At 34.3% G+C, this 18,779-nt stretch overlaps 1 protein-coding gene across 1 annotated transcript; it reads right to left on the reverse strand.

Moving 5' to 3' along the window:
- Positions 1-5,623: 5,623 nt before the first annotated feature.
- Positions 5,624-6,912, reverse strand: LOC145596940 (uncharacterized). The gene is made up of 3 exons (XM_081653132.1): positions 6,640-6,912; positions 6,328-6,551; positions 5,624-6,143 (listed from the first exon to the last, which is right to left on the reverse strand). The coding sequence occupies exons 1-3, from the start codon at positions 6,910-6,912 to the stop codon at positions 5,624-5,626; spliced, it is 1,017 nt and encodes a 338-aa protein (XP_081509258.1).
- Positions 6,913-18,779: the final 11,867 nt, after the last annotated feature.

Consider the following 18,779-nt stretch of genomic DNA (forward strand, 5'->3'; position numbering starts at 1 on the left):
GTTCAATGAATGTCAGTGTTTGGTTAGAAGAGTACCCTTATGAAATACAAGAGGCAACTTGTATTGATTTTGCAAAGTTGATGACTTAATAAAGCTAGGCTTCCGGTTTGTGTCAAAAAAAAAAAAAATTCTTCCATATTTCAATTTGCAATTTAGTTTTACTCATATTGATGTCAATTATTATGATTATTCGATAGTAACTTTTCTAATCATGCAGGATAATGAAAATGTCTGCACAACAATATGAGTTCATTGAAAACATAACTCCAATGAAGGTAAATATAATAATTAAGATACAAATAATACTCTTATGGAAACCACCAAGCTTTGATAATCCAAATGACTATAATAGCATTGAGATGGTATAAATTTCGTGATGAAAAGGTATTAATAATATATTGAAAATAAATTCTTAAGTCACATACAAAACTATATTAATTCTCTTTTTTCAAAACGTCTGTATTATGATTACTGCAACATACTCATTTGATTATGAAATAAATACATTAAAAGAAGAAAAGAGCAAGTAAACTTTAAAATCCCACTAAATGAAAAATGTATGATGATAATAATGATTAATCTCATATAATTTAAATTAGGTTAAATATTTATCATCACCGTACAACGCACGGATAATAATTAGGTTTTTGGCTAAAATGATTTTTATTTTTGTTGAATTTATATTGTTTTTGCTAAATTAAGCTTATAATTATTGAATTAAAAAGGTTATTTTTACTCGTCACAAAAAAAGGTTATTTTTACTGAATATTCACTAATAGGGCCCCGTTCTCTTCACCATAATTTTGCTGAACTGAAATTATTTTTGCTGAACTTAAATTATTTTTACTGAACTTAAATTAATTTTACTACATTGAAATTATTTTTGCTGAAGTGAAATTATTTCTACTGATTCTCTATTATAATTTTTCCTTAAGAAAACTGAATTTTACTGAACTGAACTTATTCTTATTGAACTGAAATTATTTTTATTGAACTGAATTTATTTTTACTGAACTGAACTTATTTTTACTGAACTGAAATTATTTTTACTTAATATTATTTTTTTAAGGTGAAGAGAACAGGGCCTAAACGGTCAAATAACAATAGTTTTTCTACGACAGTCAATAAGTAAAACCATACGGTTTGTTGAAAATCTACAACAATTTTTCTTGCCAAGAAAACCATTGTAATCTTTCAAAAATAAATGGAAATAAATTGAAAGTACCACGACGGCTAAAAACCCTTCAAGTAAAAACAAAAAAAAATAATCACGGCAGCTTTACTTATATCGACTTTAACACTTTGTTTGGATGGAAGGAATTAGATGGAAAGGAAGGGAAGAGAAATGAAGGGATGAATAATCTTTCATTTGGATAACAAATGAGGGAAGAATTCAATTGGAAGGGGGAAGAAATGGAGGGAATAATATGAAGAAATTAATCTCTCCAACAACGGATAAATTTGAAAGGAAAATTCATCTTTCTTCCCTCCCCTTCTTTTCCTTCATCTTTCTTTATCCAAATACACGGTAAGCTTTGACGTGATAAAAATAAATTACTACAGTTTTATAACCCGGGTAGCTTATGACGGTTAAAAACCTTTGTCATGGTTTTTTTTTTTTTTTTGACAAGATATGTCATGGTTTTATTTTTATTATTTTTGTCATTTTCCTGCTAACCCTATTCTCTCTATTTCAAGCATCGTTTGATTCGTTTCCCACCCCTCTTTCCTCTATTTTTACAAACCGCGTAACGTCCATGTGATAAGTTAAAGATATACATCCCCCAGTAGTCCAGTACATTGACATGCAATCATAAATTCATAACTTCCAAAAACATACGTGTACAATTAATTTATTACTCTTGTTAAAGAGTAACTTAATATATAAAAGTATTATCTTTCTAATATATAAAATTTAGATTTAATCTTGTAAAATTATAATTATCTAACACATGTTAATTATATTTCATTTAACTTAATATAATTAACATCCTTTAAGACATGTTAAAGACTTAAAGTTGTTTTAAAAGTATTATTTTTTTAATGATAAAATAGTGTGTAAACTGGGCTTCACTCCCGATGATAAATTTTTTTTTTTTTTTTTTTTTTTTTTATTGGTGAGGACGAGGGGCAAGCCCCAAAAAAGAAACACAAAACCTTAAAACAAACTAGAAAGGAAAAAACAAGAAATAAAACTACTACTACTAACTAGAGAGCAAGAAAAAACTACTCTAGATTCTCCCGAACCAATCTCGGAGTAGCCACACCGCGCAACTCCTCCAATAAAACGGTTCGAAGATTCATCGGGATCGCCTCAAACATAACCAATAAAACGCTCCCGATGATAATTTGAATAATTTTATTTTTATATTACACGCTTAACTTTTATTTTGTGGGTACAATGACAAAAATAGCTTATTTTAATTTATTTTGTTTTTATTCTACATTATAATACTTGTACTATATATAAATGTGAATTAATAGAACATGATTTATTCCTAGATATAATTCTAGCTAAGATGGTTCTACATGTGTTTTATTCAATGAGGTTTTGGGTTTGAATCCCTTTGTATGCATTTTTAATTTAGATCATTGTATGATGATGTGGCACGATATTAAAGGTTTTTGAATGATGATGTGGCGTAGTATTTGTGTGAGAAATGATACACGTGGCACTTACAGAAATTTATAAAACTCCTTTTAATATACTAGGTTAGGTCCCGTGCCATGTACAGTTATTTTAATTGCTCCATATTTTCTTTTGATAAATTATTTTACAGCACACAAAATATAAAGTTAATATATTTGTAGAATCAATTTTATTCCACCAGAATTACATCTTCTTAAAAAAATTATTTATTTCCTTATTATTACTACGTACTTAATTGTGTAACAACCTAAGAAAGGTAAACATTATTGCTTGTATATTTTGTTGACAAAAAGATTTTTTTTTTTTCATAATTTCCTTAAATAAAGTTTTCTATTAAAAAAAACTAAATACTAAGGACACACCAGAAATTGACACGTGTCATTTTTGATGTGTCTTTTAGTATATACTAGGTTAAATCACGTGCCATGCACGGTAATTTTCAAAACTTAATACTTATCATTAGTTTAGCATTATTATTTAATTATAAAAAATTAAACCTAATTGCAAAATAGGATAAAATTTCTGTAATTACAAAAAAATTTTAAAAAATTGATCACACTAAAGAAAACAGAGAGAATTTGAGTGAGGGATAGCTCAAGTGGTTAGAGCTATATATATATATATATATATATATATATATATATATATATATATATATATATATATATATATATATATATACGACTAATAAAAATAACTGTGGATTACATCATAAAGTTATAGATAGAAAACAATTATTGCATAATATTGTATAAAAAAAATTATATCTTTGTTTGATTGTGTACAAATGGAATATATTTATAAAATAGGAAGTGAAATATTATTGAATAGTTTGTATTAAAAACTTCTCTAAGAAGCTTTGGCAAAAAAAAAAAAAAAAGTTTTTGGAGGGAAAATTTTTAACCAGGAGATGACATGTGTCATTCCTGGTTTCGCCTTTAGTATAATGTTATAGATTATGATTATGATGGATTGATTGATAAAAAATAAAACATAGATTGTATCTTGTAAAAATTTTGTAATGTACTAGATAATTATATTGCCTTATATGTCATGTAATTATGAATCTATAAGAGACTACACATTAAAATAAAATTCAAACCAATGACAAATTAAATGTTACCATAAAATTAAACTAGTTAAATCTGCCTTTAAAGATATCGTTTAACAATAAAAATAACGTATATCTGCCTTAAAAAGACTCATTCATGTCGCGCAAACACCTTTGATTCTTTGAAGGCTTATCTAGAAGCAATTAAGAAAACAAAAAGAGAATGACGTAAAATTAAAATAAAATTTTGTGGGATATGGATGTATGGTTATCAAGTTGATCGTAGTCAAATCTACATTTTATATACTACCTCCGCTTCTTATTACTCGCAACAAAGTACAAGATTGCGGAGGCCGAGGCAAAAGATTGAAGGGGGATTAATTAAGGGGAGGGGTAAAGTATTAGGGGAGTTAAAAGGGAGGGAAAGAAAAGTGGTCCATGTGAAGGAGAGAGAAAGTGAGGGAGGGAATCTTTTTTAGTGGGGATTAGGAGTAGTAATGTTGTGAGTTATAAAATAAGTAAGGGTAAAATTGTCAATTTATAAGAAAAAACCTACCATAAAAGGAAAGAAAGTAAGTTGTTGCGAGTAATGTGAACCTTCCAAAAAAGGAATTTGTTGCGAGTAATAAGAAGCGGAGGTAGTATAAACTTAGGTGTAGGATAAGTATATTGAAATTCATACATTATATATAGGAAATTTTGATTTTTACCACTTTCAAATAACGACTTTGTCGAATTTACAACCTCCCAAAAAAAAAAAAAAAAAAAATATTTACTTTACCACCTCATAAAAAAATTAAACATCAGTTTTACCAACTAATCTGAACTCCGGTGATGGAAAACGCTTGTGGGGCCAACCATAACGACTAGTTTTTGAAATTATCCCTAATTTCTCTCGATTTCCCTTCTATCTAAACCTAGTTCTTCATTTCTACACCTAATTCTTGAAGATTGAAGTTTTATTTATTTATTTATTTTTTTTTTTTTTTTTTTTTTGCGATTTTCTTCACAAAACCTTAATTTGGGTGATCCTAAAGAATCCCAAATCCTCAAATTATCAAATAATTGAAGTTTGAACTTGGCCTTGAATCAGTTGAACTGTTCGACAACAAACATAAAAAAAGGTAAGCAATTTTCGTGAATTCTGTTGGAATTTTTTTGCAATTCTTTGCTTGATTATGTTGCAATTGATAAGAGTAATTCAAATTGCAATTTTTGTGCTATCAATTCAACCCCAATTTCATTTAATATAATTATGGTTCAGGTAAGTTTTAATTGTTTTGGGGGTTTTTGATATTTCAATTGGGTAGTAAAATTAGGGTTAGATTATGGTGATTGTGTTCAAATACAATTAATTTCATTCCTTTTGTAATAGAATTTTAGAAGGGAATGTCTTCTTTTAGCATATCAGCTTCGAAGGAGAAAAAATGCCAATGTTGATTTCCAATGGCTAGTCTCACAGCTTGGACTAGGGAGAATCTTGGACGCAAGTTTAGGTCCTGCAAATTCTATGGTCTCGTGACAGAGACAAGGGGGTGTAAAGCTTTTGAGTGGGTTGATCAATCAGATGGAACACCTTGGCAAACAAAGGTGTTTAACAACTTACTGCTGGACAAGAAACTAATAAAGGGTGAGATTAATGACATGAAGAGGGAAGTTGATGATGTTAGTGGACGGAGGAGGTGCTTGCTCAATGAGGTTGACAGCTTGAAGATGAAATGCAAAGCTCTTAGTTCAGACAGGAAGAGTCAATGTAGCAGAGGCTGGGTCAAGTAAGGCTAGACTTTCTTTTTTTGGCCTTAGGTCTTCTAGATTGCACTTTCAGCACAGGTGGCAAAGGCTGTTTTACCCTGACCTTTTCCCAATGCCTAGGGCTAGGCATTGACTGGATGGGGTTTTCAATAGCAGCCCAGTATGTCACCCTATAGTAATGTGTGCACATACATATCAAGATCATCCCTTTTGTCCAATATGCATGCAAATGCATGGACATTGGGTATTCCTGTCAATTCCCATCTAAAACAAGTGCATGTTCTCTCCAGCAGATCCACAATGCACTGATCATTCTTGTATTTCACTTCATATGTCTCATCCCTTGAAGCTTGAACCTCACATGCTCTGGCATACTTTTCCAATCCATCAAAAACCTTGTTGACAAATGGGGTTAGTAAACCTTCCCAAGACTTTGTTGCCTCCCACTTGTCATTACTCCTCTTCATCATATATCTTCTTAGCCATTCCATTTGAGTTAGAATAGGCTTGTCCTTGGCATCTCTTATCACTGCATTAAATTTCTCACACATGTTGTTTAACAACATGTTAGACTTGCAGTTTGTAGAGAATGCATGCCTTAACCAGTGCTGGGGGTGCAATGTTAGACAGCCACTAATATGCTTCTTCATCCTAGAAATTGATGCTTTCCATAGCAACCTCAAACTCAAACTAATACAAGCCACACACATGACACTCATTCAACACAACATATAAACACATGGCATACATTAAACACTAAATAGAAATACATGCTTATCATTTAAATCAAAGTAGAAACACATGACATTCATCAGCACAAAATCGAGACAAATGGCCAAATTCACAACTATTTGGTCAAAAACCAAACAACTACATCCAACCAAACACAAGATCACCTAAAATACATTCCATCTCACTATAAAACAGACAAGCTGAATCAGAATAGAAGCTCACCAGAGTGCTTGCGCTAGCTGCAGCCCATAACAGTTCATTGAAAGTGGCACCATGAAATTTTAATTTGAAATTTGACCAAATATGTCTCACGCAAAATATGAGCTTAGATTTGGGGGCCACAACTTCAAATGCTTCTAACAGATCCTACACACAAGGCATAAAAGCTACAAGTTAGTGTCCTCAAAGTTGAAAATAAAGCAAAGTGAGAAAAACTTTAATATTGTTCACTTACTTTTTGTCTGTCACACATAAAAGTCAAGCCAAATCCTTGCTTAAACACACAAAGTGCCTTCAGAAAACTCTCTAGAAACCAGCACCATGAGTCTTTGTTTAAAATCTCTACAGTAGCCCAAGCAATTAGGAAAATGACATTATTGCCATATGTTCCAACTACAACCAAGATCTGCCCAGGGTATGCCCCTTTTAGATGGCACCCATCCACACTAATGATTTGTCTACAACCAGAAATGAACCCATCCCTAAGTCCAGCTAAGCATACAAACATCCTCATAAAAATTGGCCTCTCAATTTAACCAATATCATCTACCACCACATTACACTCACTCCTTCAGTTCCATTTCAGAATGGCCTTCCCATAATCTCATACCCCTGAACACTGTTCTGGTGAAGACCTATATATTATTAGCTTTTCCCTGCTTCTAGTCAACCAAGCCTTGGAGTATGTAATTTTGATCCCCAAGTCATTCAAGGCCTTGTCCTAAATCTTTCTGATCTTCCAGCTGGGGTTGCTCCTAAACTCCTCCAAGTATCTGTCAGCCGGGAACTCTACTCTCACTTTGTTGTTCATTTTAGTCCTAATACACCTATGCTTCAGCCTTAGTGTCTTAATTTGCCAAGCATCTCATTTCTCAAGCCTAGTTGCATAAAACTTGAACCTACACCTAACACCTTTAGCACATGTACACTGCACTAACCAACAAGTTTTCTTGTTGTACACACACTTGCATATCCTTCTGCAATATTTTCAATTGCATGCTGCCTCAAAGCTTTTCTCAGTGTTTCCACATCACTAGTTGATCTTTCAATTGTATGAGTGATACAGACACAGAACATGTAACATCTTCATAGTGATGGCCAAATATAGATAAACTAGTTGCTATTAATCTGAATTATCATCCATTTATTCCTAGTATTGTCTCTGATGAGTGTCATTTATGGCACTTAGCTCATTTGATCTCCAATACAATCCAAACAATCATACTAAACAAAATCATCAAATCATCAAAATCCAATCAAAATCAAACAATCCAAACATGAATACTAAACAAAACAATAAATGAGATAGAGTTTAGAAATGCTCATTGATAATAGAGTAGATCTCCAATACAATTGTCACCATTGAATCTTCAATCTCTCAATCATCATTGAAATTCTTCACTTTCTCTCTCTAAAATCTACTCCTAAAACTAACCCCTAGATCTAGAGAGAGAAGCTCTCAACTAAGCTAAGAATATGATCTAATTCTAATATGAAACTTGCTTACAAAAATTGGGTTCCAAAAGGTATATAAAGAGAGAGAAAATCCTCAAAATCCGATCGGAAAAGACCCACGCTGGTGCGGCCGCACAACAAGAGATGTGCGCCCGCACCACCATGGTGTGCGCCCGCACACGCATGGTGTGCGGCCGCACAACCCTCTTGTGCGGCCGCACCATCCGCGCGTGCGGCCGCACCTAGCTGGGTTTCTTCGATTCTTCAACTCTTCAAGCACAAGGGGTGCACACATGATTTATGATGGTGATGAGCACTAGGAGTGGCAGCAGCTAAGGCTTAATATTATTGGGCACACACGGCCTTTGAAGGGAGCACCGTAAGCGAGTACAAGAGAAGAGCCAAGACTTGAAACTTCCACTTCTTTGCATCTTTAGCTTCCCAAATGCCATGAACTTGATCCAAAAGCTTCCTCAACCATAGTGGATCACCAAAATCAAGACCCGAACCTCGTTCACTACCTACAACCACGAAAATAGAGCAAATAAAGAAGAAGAGGCTAAAAAACCAACGAAATGCACAGAAGCTACAAAATAAGAGAGGAAAGGTGAAACTAAGCAATAAAGCATAAATCTAAGCATTTGTTAAGCATGAAAGACAAGAAAAGAGAATAGAAAGGACCTAAATGCTCATCAAATGTGTGCCATTTATAACACACTTCAAATACTCCCAAGCTTACCTTTTGCTCGTCCTCGAGTAAAACAAAACCAAGGGAGTGGAAATGACGAGCTTATTAAAACAAACTAAACAAGAGACGAGATGAGAATATACACTAACTCACTTTCGTAAGAATCACGGTCAATTTTAGCAACTAATGACAAGCCATTTAAACCCCTAGATCGCCCTAGAGGACGAGTGATGCTCTCGTAAGGGTGTCCTAAGAGTTTACCCATAACTCTCATAATAATACAACAAGGCAAAGCATGAAAAAGAAAACAAAATACAAGAAAAGCAAACAAATGTTCATGAAAGGACTTTTGCAAATGTAGAAGCACAAGTGGATGCAAATTCTTCTAAACAAGTAAGGGAGTGCACGTTCCAAGATACCCAAGGTTGATTGAAACATAAATATGCTAAGCATAGGAACTAGCTTTCACAATCCGCTTTCATCCCAAACGATCTTACCGCGTTCTTCCTAATAGCTTCAAATCGACCTCAAATCTGCATCCCAATGATTCCACGAAGGAACCGGAAAAAGAGAATTTTTAGGCTACTCGACATCTTGACTTTTGCATCCCCTCTCCCTATTTCTAAAACTCACATTCCTCTCCTCCGATGAATGACTCAACCACTTAGGTCAAAAGGTCTTTCCCCAAGGTTGTAACGTTTAAGGCAAAAGGGTGAAGGTAGGCTAAAATTTAAAATTTGGTGATTTTCCTAATAGTGAAGCAAAGAACGGGCCCTTTCTTAGAATCACAATCAAGAAGTCACCAAACAAAAACAAACTAACACCCCCAAGCTTATTTAAAGCTATAAATCACAAACATATACACAAAAAGCGTGAGAACGCTTCCCCCCAAGCTTAAATGGAGCATTGTCCTCAATGCTCAAAAAGGGAGAAAACTCACATCAAAATTTTTTTTGAATTTTTTCATTTTTCACCTTTTCTATATTTTTTTTTTATTTTCAATAATGCTTTGTCCTCGCCTCTTTTAACTTTGGACGACTTTTTCGATTTTGCACTTATTTGTCCATGCCTTTTATAATGTAGGACGGCTTTTACTCATACTCATTTGCCAATATTCACAAAGAAGATATAACACAATCTTGCTTTCATAAGAACCGAACATTTCAAATTCTCCACCACAAACTCCATCAAGTATGATCAATTGCTTCACAAAAACCAAGAAAAGAAAGAAAATGAAACAAAAGGCCAAAGATCTAAAGATGTGGCTTGAAACGAAGGTATAAGGCTCAAATGGTTGCAAGAAGGCAAATGTAAACCGAAAAATAAAGATGAAACAAACTGTCCTAAAAATGAAAAATACCACCCCGAAAATATGCCTTTGTCCTCCCTAAATGGTTCAGTCTCGAATTCAAGATCTATGAGTCAATTTTCAAGATTAGGATTGTAAGAAGTCAAGGATCCATGCCGCTCATACAAATAAGGTAGAAGGCTTGAAAAACAAAGAACTCACACGGATGTAGCAAAAACTCACTGTTGGCGTCAAATCGACTATAGGAAGCAACTACCAAACATGCCACAAACAAGTAGAATCCGACTTCATTCTCCCACTAGTTCTAACCAACTACCTTAGCATGCTTTATCCTAGAATCAACCAAGCATACTCTCAAACCGTGCACACCATTACCATTTAAGTAGAAAAGCATTCAATTATACAAGTCCAAATGTTATTATGTCCAAAGCAAGAACAAAACAAAACACATTGCAAATTTGCCTTGTTAGAAACAAAAATCTTTTTGGAGTTTTTCAAAACGTAAGAAACATGGAAAAACATATACAAAGGTGCATAACACATAAGGATAAACATCCCACCAAACATGATAGAATACCCTCCCCCAAGCTTGAATGAGACAATACACTCAAAAATAAATCATATAATCCATGGGAGGGGAAACAAGGGGATTAATCCAACAAACCAACATATGTCCAACAAGTCATCATCCACTAGAGAAAGAGCAAGGAAGGATATAACCGGACATTAGGTGGGTGTAAATACCCACAAATGACCCAATTAAACCTTTCATAGCTAATTTCCCAAGAGTTGAACCTTATTTCCATGTGCTAGCAAAAATGGGAGTCAACCTTCCTTGATTCTTGATCCAAATTGAAGCACCGAAGTATATCAAGTCATGCATCTAACAAAAGGCACACAAACATTTCCATGAGAGAAAATCAATTCTAAAAACAAAAGAAAATCTAATCTAAAACACGGGTTACTTCTCGAGAAAGACTTGCTTAAGGTCCAAGCTTGACCGCTCTAGTAAACTAATATTCCAACGATCGCAAGAGCTTGTCAAATGCACTACTACACATTTCATAAGAGAGAATGTAGGCAAATGACGGAAGAAAAACGTGCAACAAGATCATTGCACGCAAGTGAGAAGGGAGGTGCCAAAAGAAAGAAGAAGAAGGATCAAAAGGAAAAACAAGAAAATAAGAGGAAGAAGGGGGAAAAGAAAAAGAAAAGGCAAATCCTCCTCACTAGAATATTTTTGGGTGGCTACATCACCCTCTTCCCCACTTGGAGACAAATTAGCCTCATACAAATCATCATAGACTAGAAGGTCCCCAATAGGCTCTTTGAGATAGGAAAGGAGAAAAATAGGGCAATAAGGGATGTGGTCAAACTTTTGAGAAAAAGGGGTATGAGAAATAGGCAAAGGGTTCGCGACTCCCTCAACACAAGGTCTCACATTGCCAATGAGGGCATGAAAATCAATCATAGAGTCCTCAAATGAAGTTCTCTCACAATCTACATCTCCCTCAAGCTCAAAAACTCCAAAAGAATCAACCTAATCCTCCTTTGCACCACAATAAACAACCTTTCCTTCCACTAACTCAAAACCTAAGTCCTCAAAACCGTGCATGAATGGATGCAAATACAACTCAAAATCATCTCTCTCCCACGAAGCATCAGCAATGAACTTGCTTAAAAGGGTATGGCTATTCCTTATGCACTCAATAAACACATTTGACATAACCTCAAACGAGTCCAAATACTCATGGATAGAAGAGTCACATTCATACACTTGAGACTCATTACAATGGGTGGGTAGGTTGGGATTTTCAAATTCAACACTCTCTTCGCTCTCAACTCCTTCACCATCACCTATATGCTCACCAATGGTATCCTCACACTCTCTTGGTTGCTCGAAATCACCATCATCATCCTCAACACACACATTAGATTTGTTATTTTCACACACAACCATCAAAGATGACAATCGGGTTTCTAGCTCTTCATTTCTCCTTCTTCCCTCCTCAAGACGTTCCTCACTCTATTTCATCATCTCCAATTGATTTCTCAAATAATTAAGAGTAGACTCCATTTTAGGCCCAAGATCATCACTAAGCTCAACATGCCTAATTTGAGTTTCCAAGGTAGCAATAAGAGATTCAAAAGGTGTAGAAGATTGAGGCTCAACAAAAGAAGAAGAAGTACAACCAAGGTTGGAAGAATCAACATTGAAATCATGAGCATGTACATCACATTGGGGGGTGGGGGCACAATCAAACATATGAGATTTGTCAACTTGAGCATGCACCTTATTATCATGAACAGTAGGGGAAATAGAAAACCAAACATAGAAATCCCAAGCATCATTAATTGACAATGCTCTAAATCTACCATTATGCATGCATTCTATTTCATTCCTAGTTTGTTCATTCAAACCGAAATAACAAATCTCACAAGCCTCCCGAAGACTACAACAATGATAGTCTAGAAATCTCGCTAGTCTATAAAAGTATTCACAAAAAGGCTCATTACCATATTGAGGAAAAGATAGACATGCCATTTTATATAAAGCAAACAAAAGAAATTAAATAAAAGAAAAGTATAAACAAAGACCTAGACTCAAGCAATCAAAAACACTTAAACATAGACACCGTTCCCCGGCAACGGCGCCATTTTGACGTGGGAAAATTAGGTCGTTGGACTAATCTTCCTAAGCAAAACAAAATTTGTAATCACTCAACTAACCTAAATACAAGTATAGAGGTAAGTCAAGGGTCGAACCCAAAGGAACAGTAATGTCTAAGTGCTTCCAATTATGTGCCTAAGCTAGGTCGAAGACGAAGGGTAAAAGAGGACACTAACAACTACTAAGACAAAGAAACCAAACAAATAAAATGCTAGGGATTAGGATTCACTTATAATAGCAATGAATAATGCAAATTGGTTTAGGAAATTGACTAAGTCAAGCAATGTGAGGGAAGATCAATTATGCAACCAAAAGAGCATATCAAGCTATTCTCCTAGAGGTGTAACTAGAGTCAACTACGATAAACTCTAGCTAGGAAACATCACAAGACACCTCAATCGCGTAAATGTAAGCCACAAATCAATGGTTCGTATCAATGTGAACATACAATGCAATCTAGTGTGAATAACTAGGGTGATCAAGCCTAAATCAAACACACACATGCACATAATCAATTAACCAATTTAATCACATCATCAACTCCATCAAAATCCCCAATCTACATCAATCCATTACATAATACTTACCAAATCCCTAACCAAACAACTACTCTAGCAACATCATCAATTCAACAAACAACTAAAGTAATCAAAAATCAACAATTAAAGAATCAACAATCAAAGAAGAACAATTACTCTAATCAAACATCAATCATCAAATCATCAAAATCCAATCAAAATCAAACAATCCAAACATGAATACTAAACAAAACAATAAATGAGATAGAGTTTAGAAATGCTCATTGATAATAGAGTAGATCTCCAATACAATTGTCACCATTGAATCTTCAATCTCTCAATCATCATTGAAATTCTTCACTTTCTCTCTCTAAAATCTACTCCTAAAATTAACCCCTAGATCTAGAGATAGAAGCTCTCAACTAAGCTAAGAATATGATCTAATTCTAATATGAAACTTGCTTACAAAAATTAGGTTCCAAAAGGTATATAAAGAGAGAGAAAATCGTCAAAATCCGATCGAAAAATACCCACGCCGGTGTGGCCGCACAACAAGAGATGTGCGCCCGCACCACCATGGTGTGCGGCCGCACATCCCTCTTGTGTGGCCGCACCATCCGCGCGTGCGGCCTAATTACCTAGCTGGGTTTCTTCGATTCTTCAACTCTTCAAGCACAAGGGGTGCACACATGATTTATGATGGTGATGAACACTAGGAGTGGCATTAGCTAAGGATTAATATTGGTAGGCACACACTCCCTTTCAAGGGAGCACCGCAAGCGAGCACAATAGAAGAGCCAAGACTTGGAACTTCCACTTCTTTGCATATTTAGCTTCCCGAATGCCATGAACTTGATCCAAAAGCTTCCTCCACCATAGTGGATCACAAAAATCAAGACCCGAACCTCGTTCACTACCTACAACCACGAAAATAGAGCAAATAAAGAAGAAAAGGCTAGAAAACCAACGAAATGCACAAAAGCTACAAAATAAGAGAGGAAAGGTGAAACTAAGCAACAAAGCATAAAACTAAGCATTTATTAAGCATGAAAGCCATGAAAAGAGAATAGAAAGGACCTAAATGCTCATCAAATGTGTGCCATTTATGACACACATCAAGTATCTTTGTTTTGTACATTTCTTTGTTTATTCGTTCTTTTTCCCTTTTATTTGTTTGTTTTTGTTTGTTTCTAGGTTATGGTCAAGTTTCTAAGGATTCCCGAGCCTTTCTCTTACATCTCTCATCAAGTTGGATGCCTTGTGTTAGCTTTTGTAGCTTCAAGCTTGGAGGAACTCAAGGGGCAAGTCTGGAGACCGGTGCACGTATGCGGTGGGGGCATCATCTTTGCCACAAACCCACCAAAATATTCATTTCAAGACTGAATACTTTGATGTTCAGCACCATCACATAGATGAGCGCACGAGGATGAGCATGGACAAAGAAGGGGAGGCTTCTTCAGCATGGTGCGGGCGCGCCCAGGGCAAGTGCGGCCGCGCACCAGGTGCGTGTGCGGGCGCACCCACCTGGGTCTCTGCCCGTACCCTTCTCCGTGCGCCCTCTCTTCTCCCTTGTGCGGCCGCACCTTCCTGGGTCTCTTTTTGGACGATCTAACTAACTTCTCTCTAGTTAGTTTTACTATATATAGCTTTTCCTTTTAGTTTTAGAGGGAGAAGAATTAGAATAGATGAGAATTAGTTTTAGATTGAATTTTTGGGTAGAGAGAGAAAACACTTGTTCTTAGATTTTTAGAGAGAGAAACTTTGGGTTTGATGATTGAAGATTGCTACATTTGGTTTTATTTCTATCAAGGTTGTAAGAATTCTTTACTCTTTAATTCAATCTTTTGTTTGATTTCAATTGTTTTGTTGATTGATTAATATTGTTGATAGTTTGGTTGATTTAGTTTGATTTCAATTGATGAATATAAATTTGTTGATTAGTTTAGCTTTGATTTTGATTTTCTTAATGGATTGTGAGTAGTTTGATTGCTAGGGTAATGGTGAAGCATGTGTTAGTAATGAATTGAAGTTAATTTGGGGAAATTGATTGAGTTGATGATGTGATTAAATTGGTTGATCAATTTTGTGCATGTGTGTGTTTGATTTAGGCTTGATCACCCTAGTTATTCGCACTAGATTGCATTGTAAGTTCACATTGATGAGGACCATTGATTTGTGGCTTGCATTTACACGATTAAGGTGTCTTGTAACGTTTCCTAGCTAGAGTTTATCGTAGTTGGCGCTAGTTAGACCTCTAGGAGAATAGCTTGATATGCTCTATTGGTTGCAATTTCGATTTTCCCTCACATTGCTTGACTTAATTGGTTGACTTCCGAAATTGATTGATTTCATTATGAATGCATGTGGATCCTAGCCCTAGTGTTTATCATATTTGATTTCTTCAAGTTTATTTGTTGTGTTCATTCTAGTCCTAGCATTACAACCCTAGGTATTGATTTCGGGATAGCTTAACCATAAACAATAGACCATTACTCACCATTCCTTTGGGTTCGACCCTTGACTTACCACTATACTTGTATAAGGGTTGGTTAAGTGTTATAAATTTTGTTTGACCGGTTGGGGAGGGTAGTCCAACGACCTACCATTTCACCATCGATCAGCCTCATTTGAGTTTACTAAGAATTGTGTCATATTGATTTATGCTTGTAATTGCCTCAAACTCATGTATATAGAGTAGTAAACTTATTCTAATTGAAAACAAAGATATTAAGTGATGATGGATTGAAAGGTTACATGCTTATATGCTCAAATGACACTTAAATTCGAAGCACTGTTTTGTTCTTTAGAATATTGGCTAACAATAACTTTCATTCAAATTTTTGTTTTGTCAAATAGCAACTTCATATTGCATAGTTTGCCTTATAAGGAGACCTCTGTATCAAGAATCATTTTCGGCTATATCACTAATAATAAGAGATTACCATCAATGCATAGAAGTATTTGATGATTTAATGAATGATTAAAGAAATGTTTGCTCATCTGACAGTTAGTTGCTCATTTGTCAAATGAGCATCTAAGTTTTTGCTCATTTGTTAAATTAGCAACTAAGTATTTTCTCATTAGACAAATGAGCAACTAACTATTTGCTCAATTGCTAAATGAGCAAAAAATTGATAGTGTTGATTTGAATCTTGTTGGTGTTGATTTAGATACTTGGTGTTGTTGATTTGGCTTTCTTGGTTTAGGGAAATAAAGAAAGAATGATTTTATCAACCTATAAGTAATTTAACAGTGTTGATTTGAATCAAAATAAGATACTTAGTTTGAAATGAAATTAGATCTTTGTTAGTCTTTAAACGATGTAAAAATGGTGGTTATATTTGAATCGAAATTGGATCTTTTGTGGTGACTTTGATTATAGTGACTTTTGTGGTGGCTATACTATGGTGACTTTTTTTTTAATTTATTTTTTTATATCTTCCTTTTATTTTTGAAATATAAAATGAGCAACGAACTATTTGCTCATTTGACAAATGAGTAAAGAAATATTTGCTCATTTGTCAAGTGAGCAAATAATTGATTGCTCATTTCACAAATGAGCAAAGAAATACTTGTTGATTTAGTTAATAATTAATGAAATGTTTTCGCATTTAAAAAATGAGCAAGTAACAATTTGCTCTTTTGACAAATGAGCAACTAAGTATTTGCTTATTTGACAAATGATGAGCAACTAAGTATTTGTTCATTTGACAAATGATGAAAAAAAAAATTGATTGTTCATTTTCCAAATGATTAAAAAATGTTAGCTTATTTTACAAATGAGTAACTATTTATTTGCTTATTTGAAAAATGAGAAAATTAAAGGTTCCTTATTTCACAAATGAGCAAAGGAATACTTGTTGATTTAATGAATGACTAAATAAATGTTAGCTCATTTGACAAATGAGCAATTAACTATTTGCTCATTTGTTAAATTAGCAACTATGTTTTTGCTCATTTGACAAATGAGCAACTAAGTTTTTGCTCATTTGACAAATGAGCAACTAAGTTTTTGCTCATTTGACAAATGAGCAAAATAATTCAATGCTCCTTTATAAAATGAGCAAACTATTTAATGCTCATTTGTCAAATGGGCAAATGATTCTTGCTCATTTTGTCAAAAATTAATGCTCATTAGTGAGTGTGTTTGAATGTTTTAAATACATTAGTCTACTAGCTCAAGGTTAGAGCATTGTGCAAATGCACAATAGATGTGGGTTTGAATCCCACGTAGGTTCAATTATGTAATGTGCAGACACAATTTTGTATGAGAGTTTAATTGTTACAAAGTTTATATAGTTACAAATCATTTCAAACCATTTTTTGCTCATATAATTTAGTACGAATTTGTTTTTTTTTTTTAATTAATTTTGTTTATAGAGACCTATGTAGAAATTGAACCTACATCCCTTATGCATTTGCATATGCATTTGCATAGTGCTCTACCAATTGAGCTAATAGGTTTTATAATATGTTTTAAATTATTTTCTAAGTTATAAATTTTTAATCAGCTTATTTGATAAATTAACAAAGAATTGTTTGCTCATTTGATAAAATGAACAAAGAATTGTTTACTTATTTGCTCGTCTGGTAAATTCACTAAGAATTGTTTGCTCAATTTGTATGTGGACAATGAATTTTTACTCATTTGACAAAATAAACAAATTAAAGAATTGTTGCTCATTAATCAAATGAGCAAAATATTGTTTGCTCATTTGATAAATGAAAAAAGAATTGTTTGCTCGTTTGATAAATGAACAAAGAATTATTTGCTCCTTTTGACAAAATGAACAAATAAAGAATTGTTTCTAATTTGATGAATGAACAAAGAATTGTTTGCTCATTTGATGAATGAACAAAGAATGGTTTGCTCATATGATAAATGAACAATGAATTGTTGAACAACCACCAACAAAGAGAAAGAGAAGGAGAGAGAGAAAGAAGCCGCTGCCGACAATCTCCCCCGACGTCACCGGGAAAGAAAGAGAGAAAGAGGGGAGAAAGAAAGGGAGAGAGCGAAACAGGAAGAGAAGGAGAAAGAGAAAGAAACCCCGACCACCGTCGTCGAGCCTCCCCTGACGCTGGCGACGCACACCTGCCGGTGAGAACGAAAGAGAGAAAGAAAGGTGAAAGAAAGATAGAGAAGGAGAAAGAGAAGGAGGAAAAGAAAGATTTCGCGGGTGCCACCTTCAAGCCTCCCTTGACAGTAGCGGTTGTTGCCGGCGACGCACCTGCCGCGTCTAGGTCAATGTTGCACAACCATTTTTTTGTTTTAAAAAAAAAATTTCAAATCTGACCGACGAACCCCTAACCACCACAACGCAGCCTCTAGCCTCCTTCCTTCCTTCGCCGTGACTGAAGCACCTCCATTGCAACCGGATGAAAATTCAGGTAAGTCGTCCTATTCCCCCCCCCCCCCTTTTTTCAATTTATTTTTGTCTAATAATAAACCCTTATTCATTTTATTTTTAAAATTTTTTATAGGATTTGTACAATTAGGTGGTTTAATTGTCAAAAAGAAGTGCAGATGTAAAGGTTAGTCACATTACAAACCCTTATATAATGTATGTATGTTAGTTTGGTTTGGTTTTGTTTAACATAATGTAATTTAGTTTAGTTAATCTTAATATAATGCGTTTTAGTTTAGTTTATTTTAATATAATGTAGTTTAATTTAGTTTAGTTTTTTTTTATAAGTATGTTAGTTTAGTTTAATATAATGAAACATTAGTTTG

This window comes from Chenopodium album, chromosome 20, assembly GCF_948465745.1.
Source record: "Chenopodium album chromosome 20, dcCheAlbu1.1, whole genome shotgun sequence".
Classification (NCBI taxonomy): Eukaryota; Viridiplantae; Streptophyta; class Magnoliopsida; order Caryophyllales; family Amaranthaceae; genus Chenopodium; species Chenopodium album.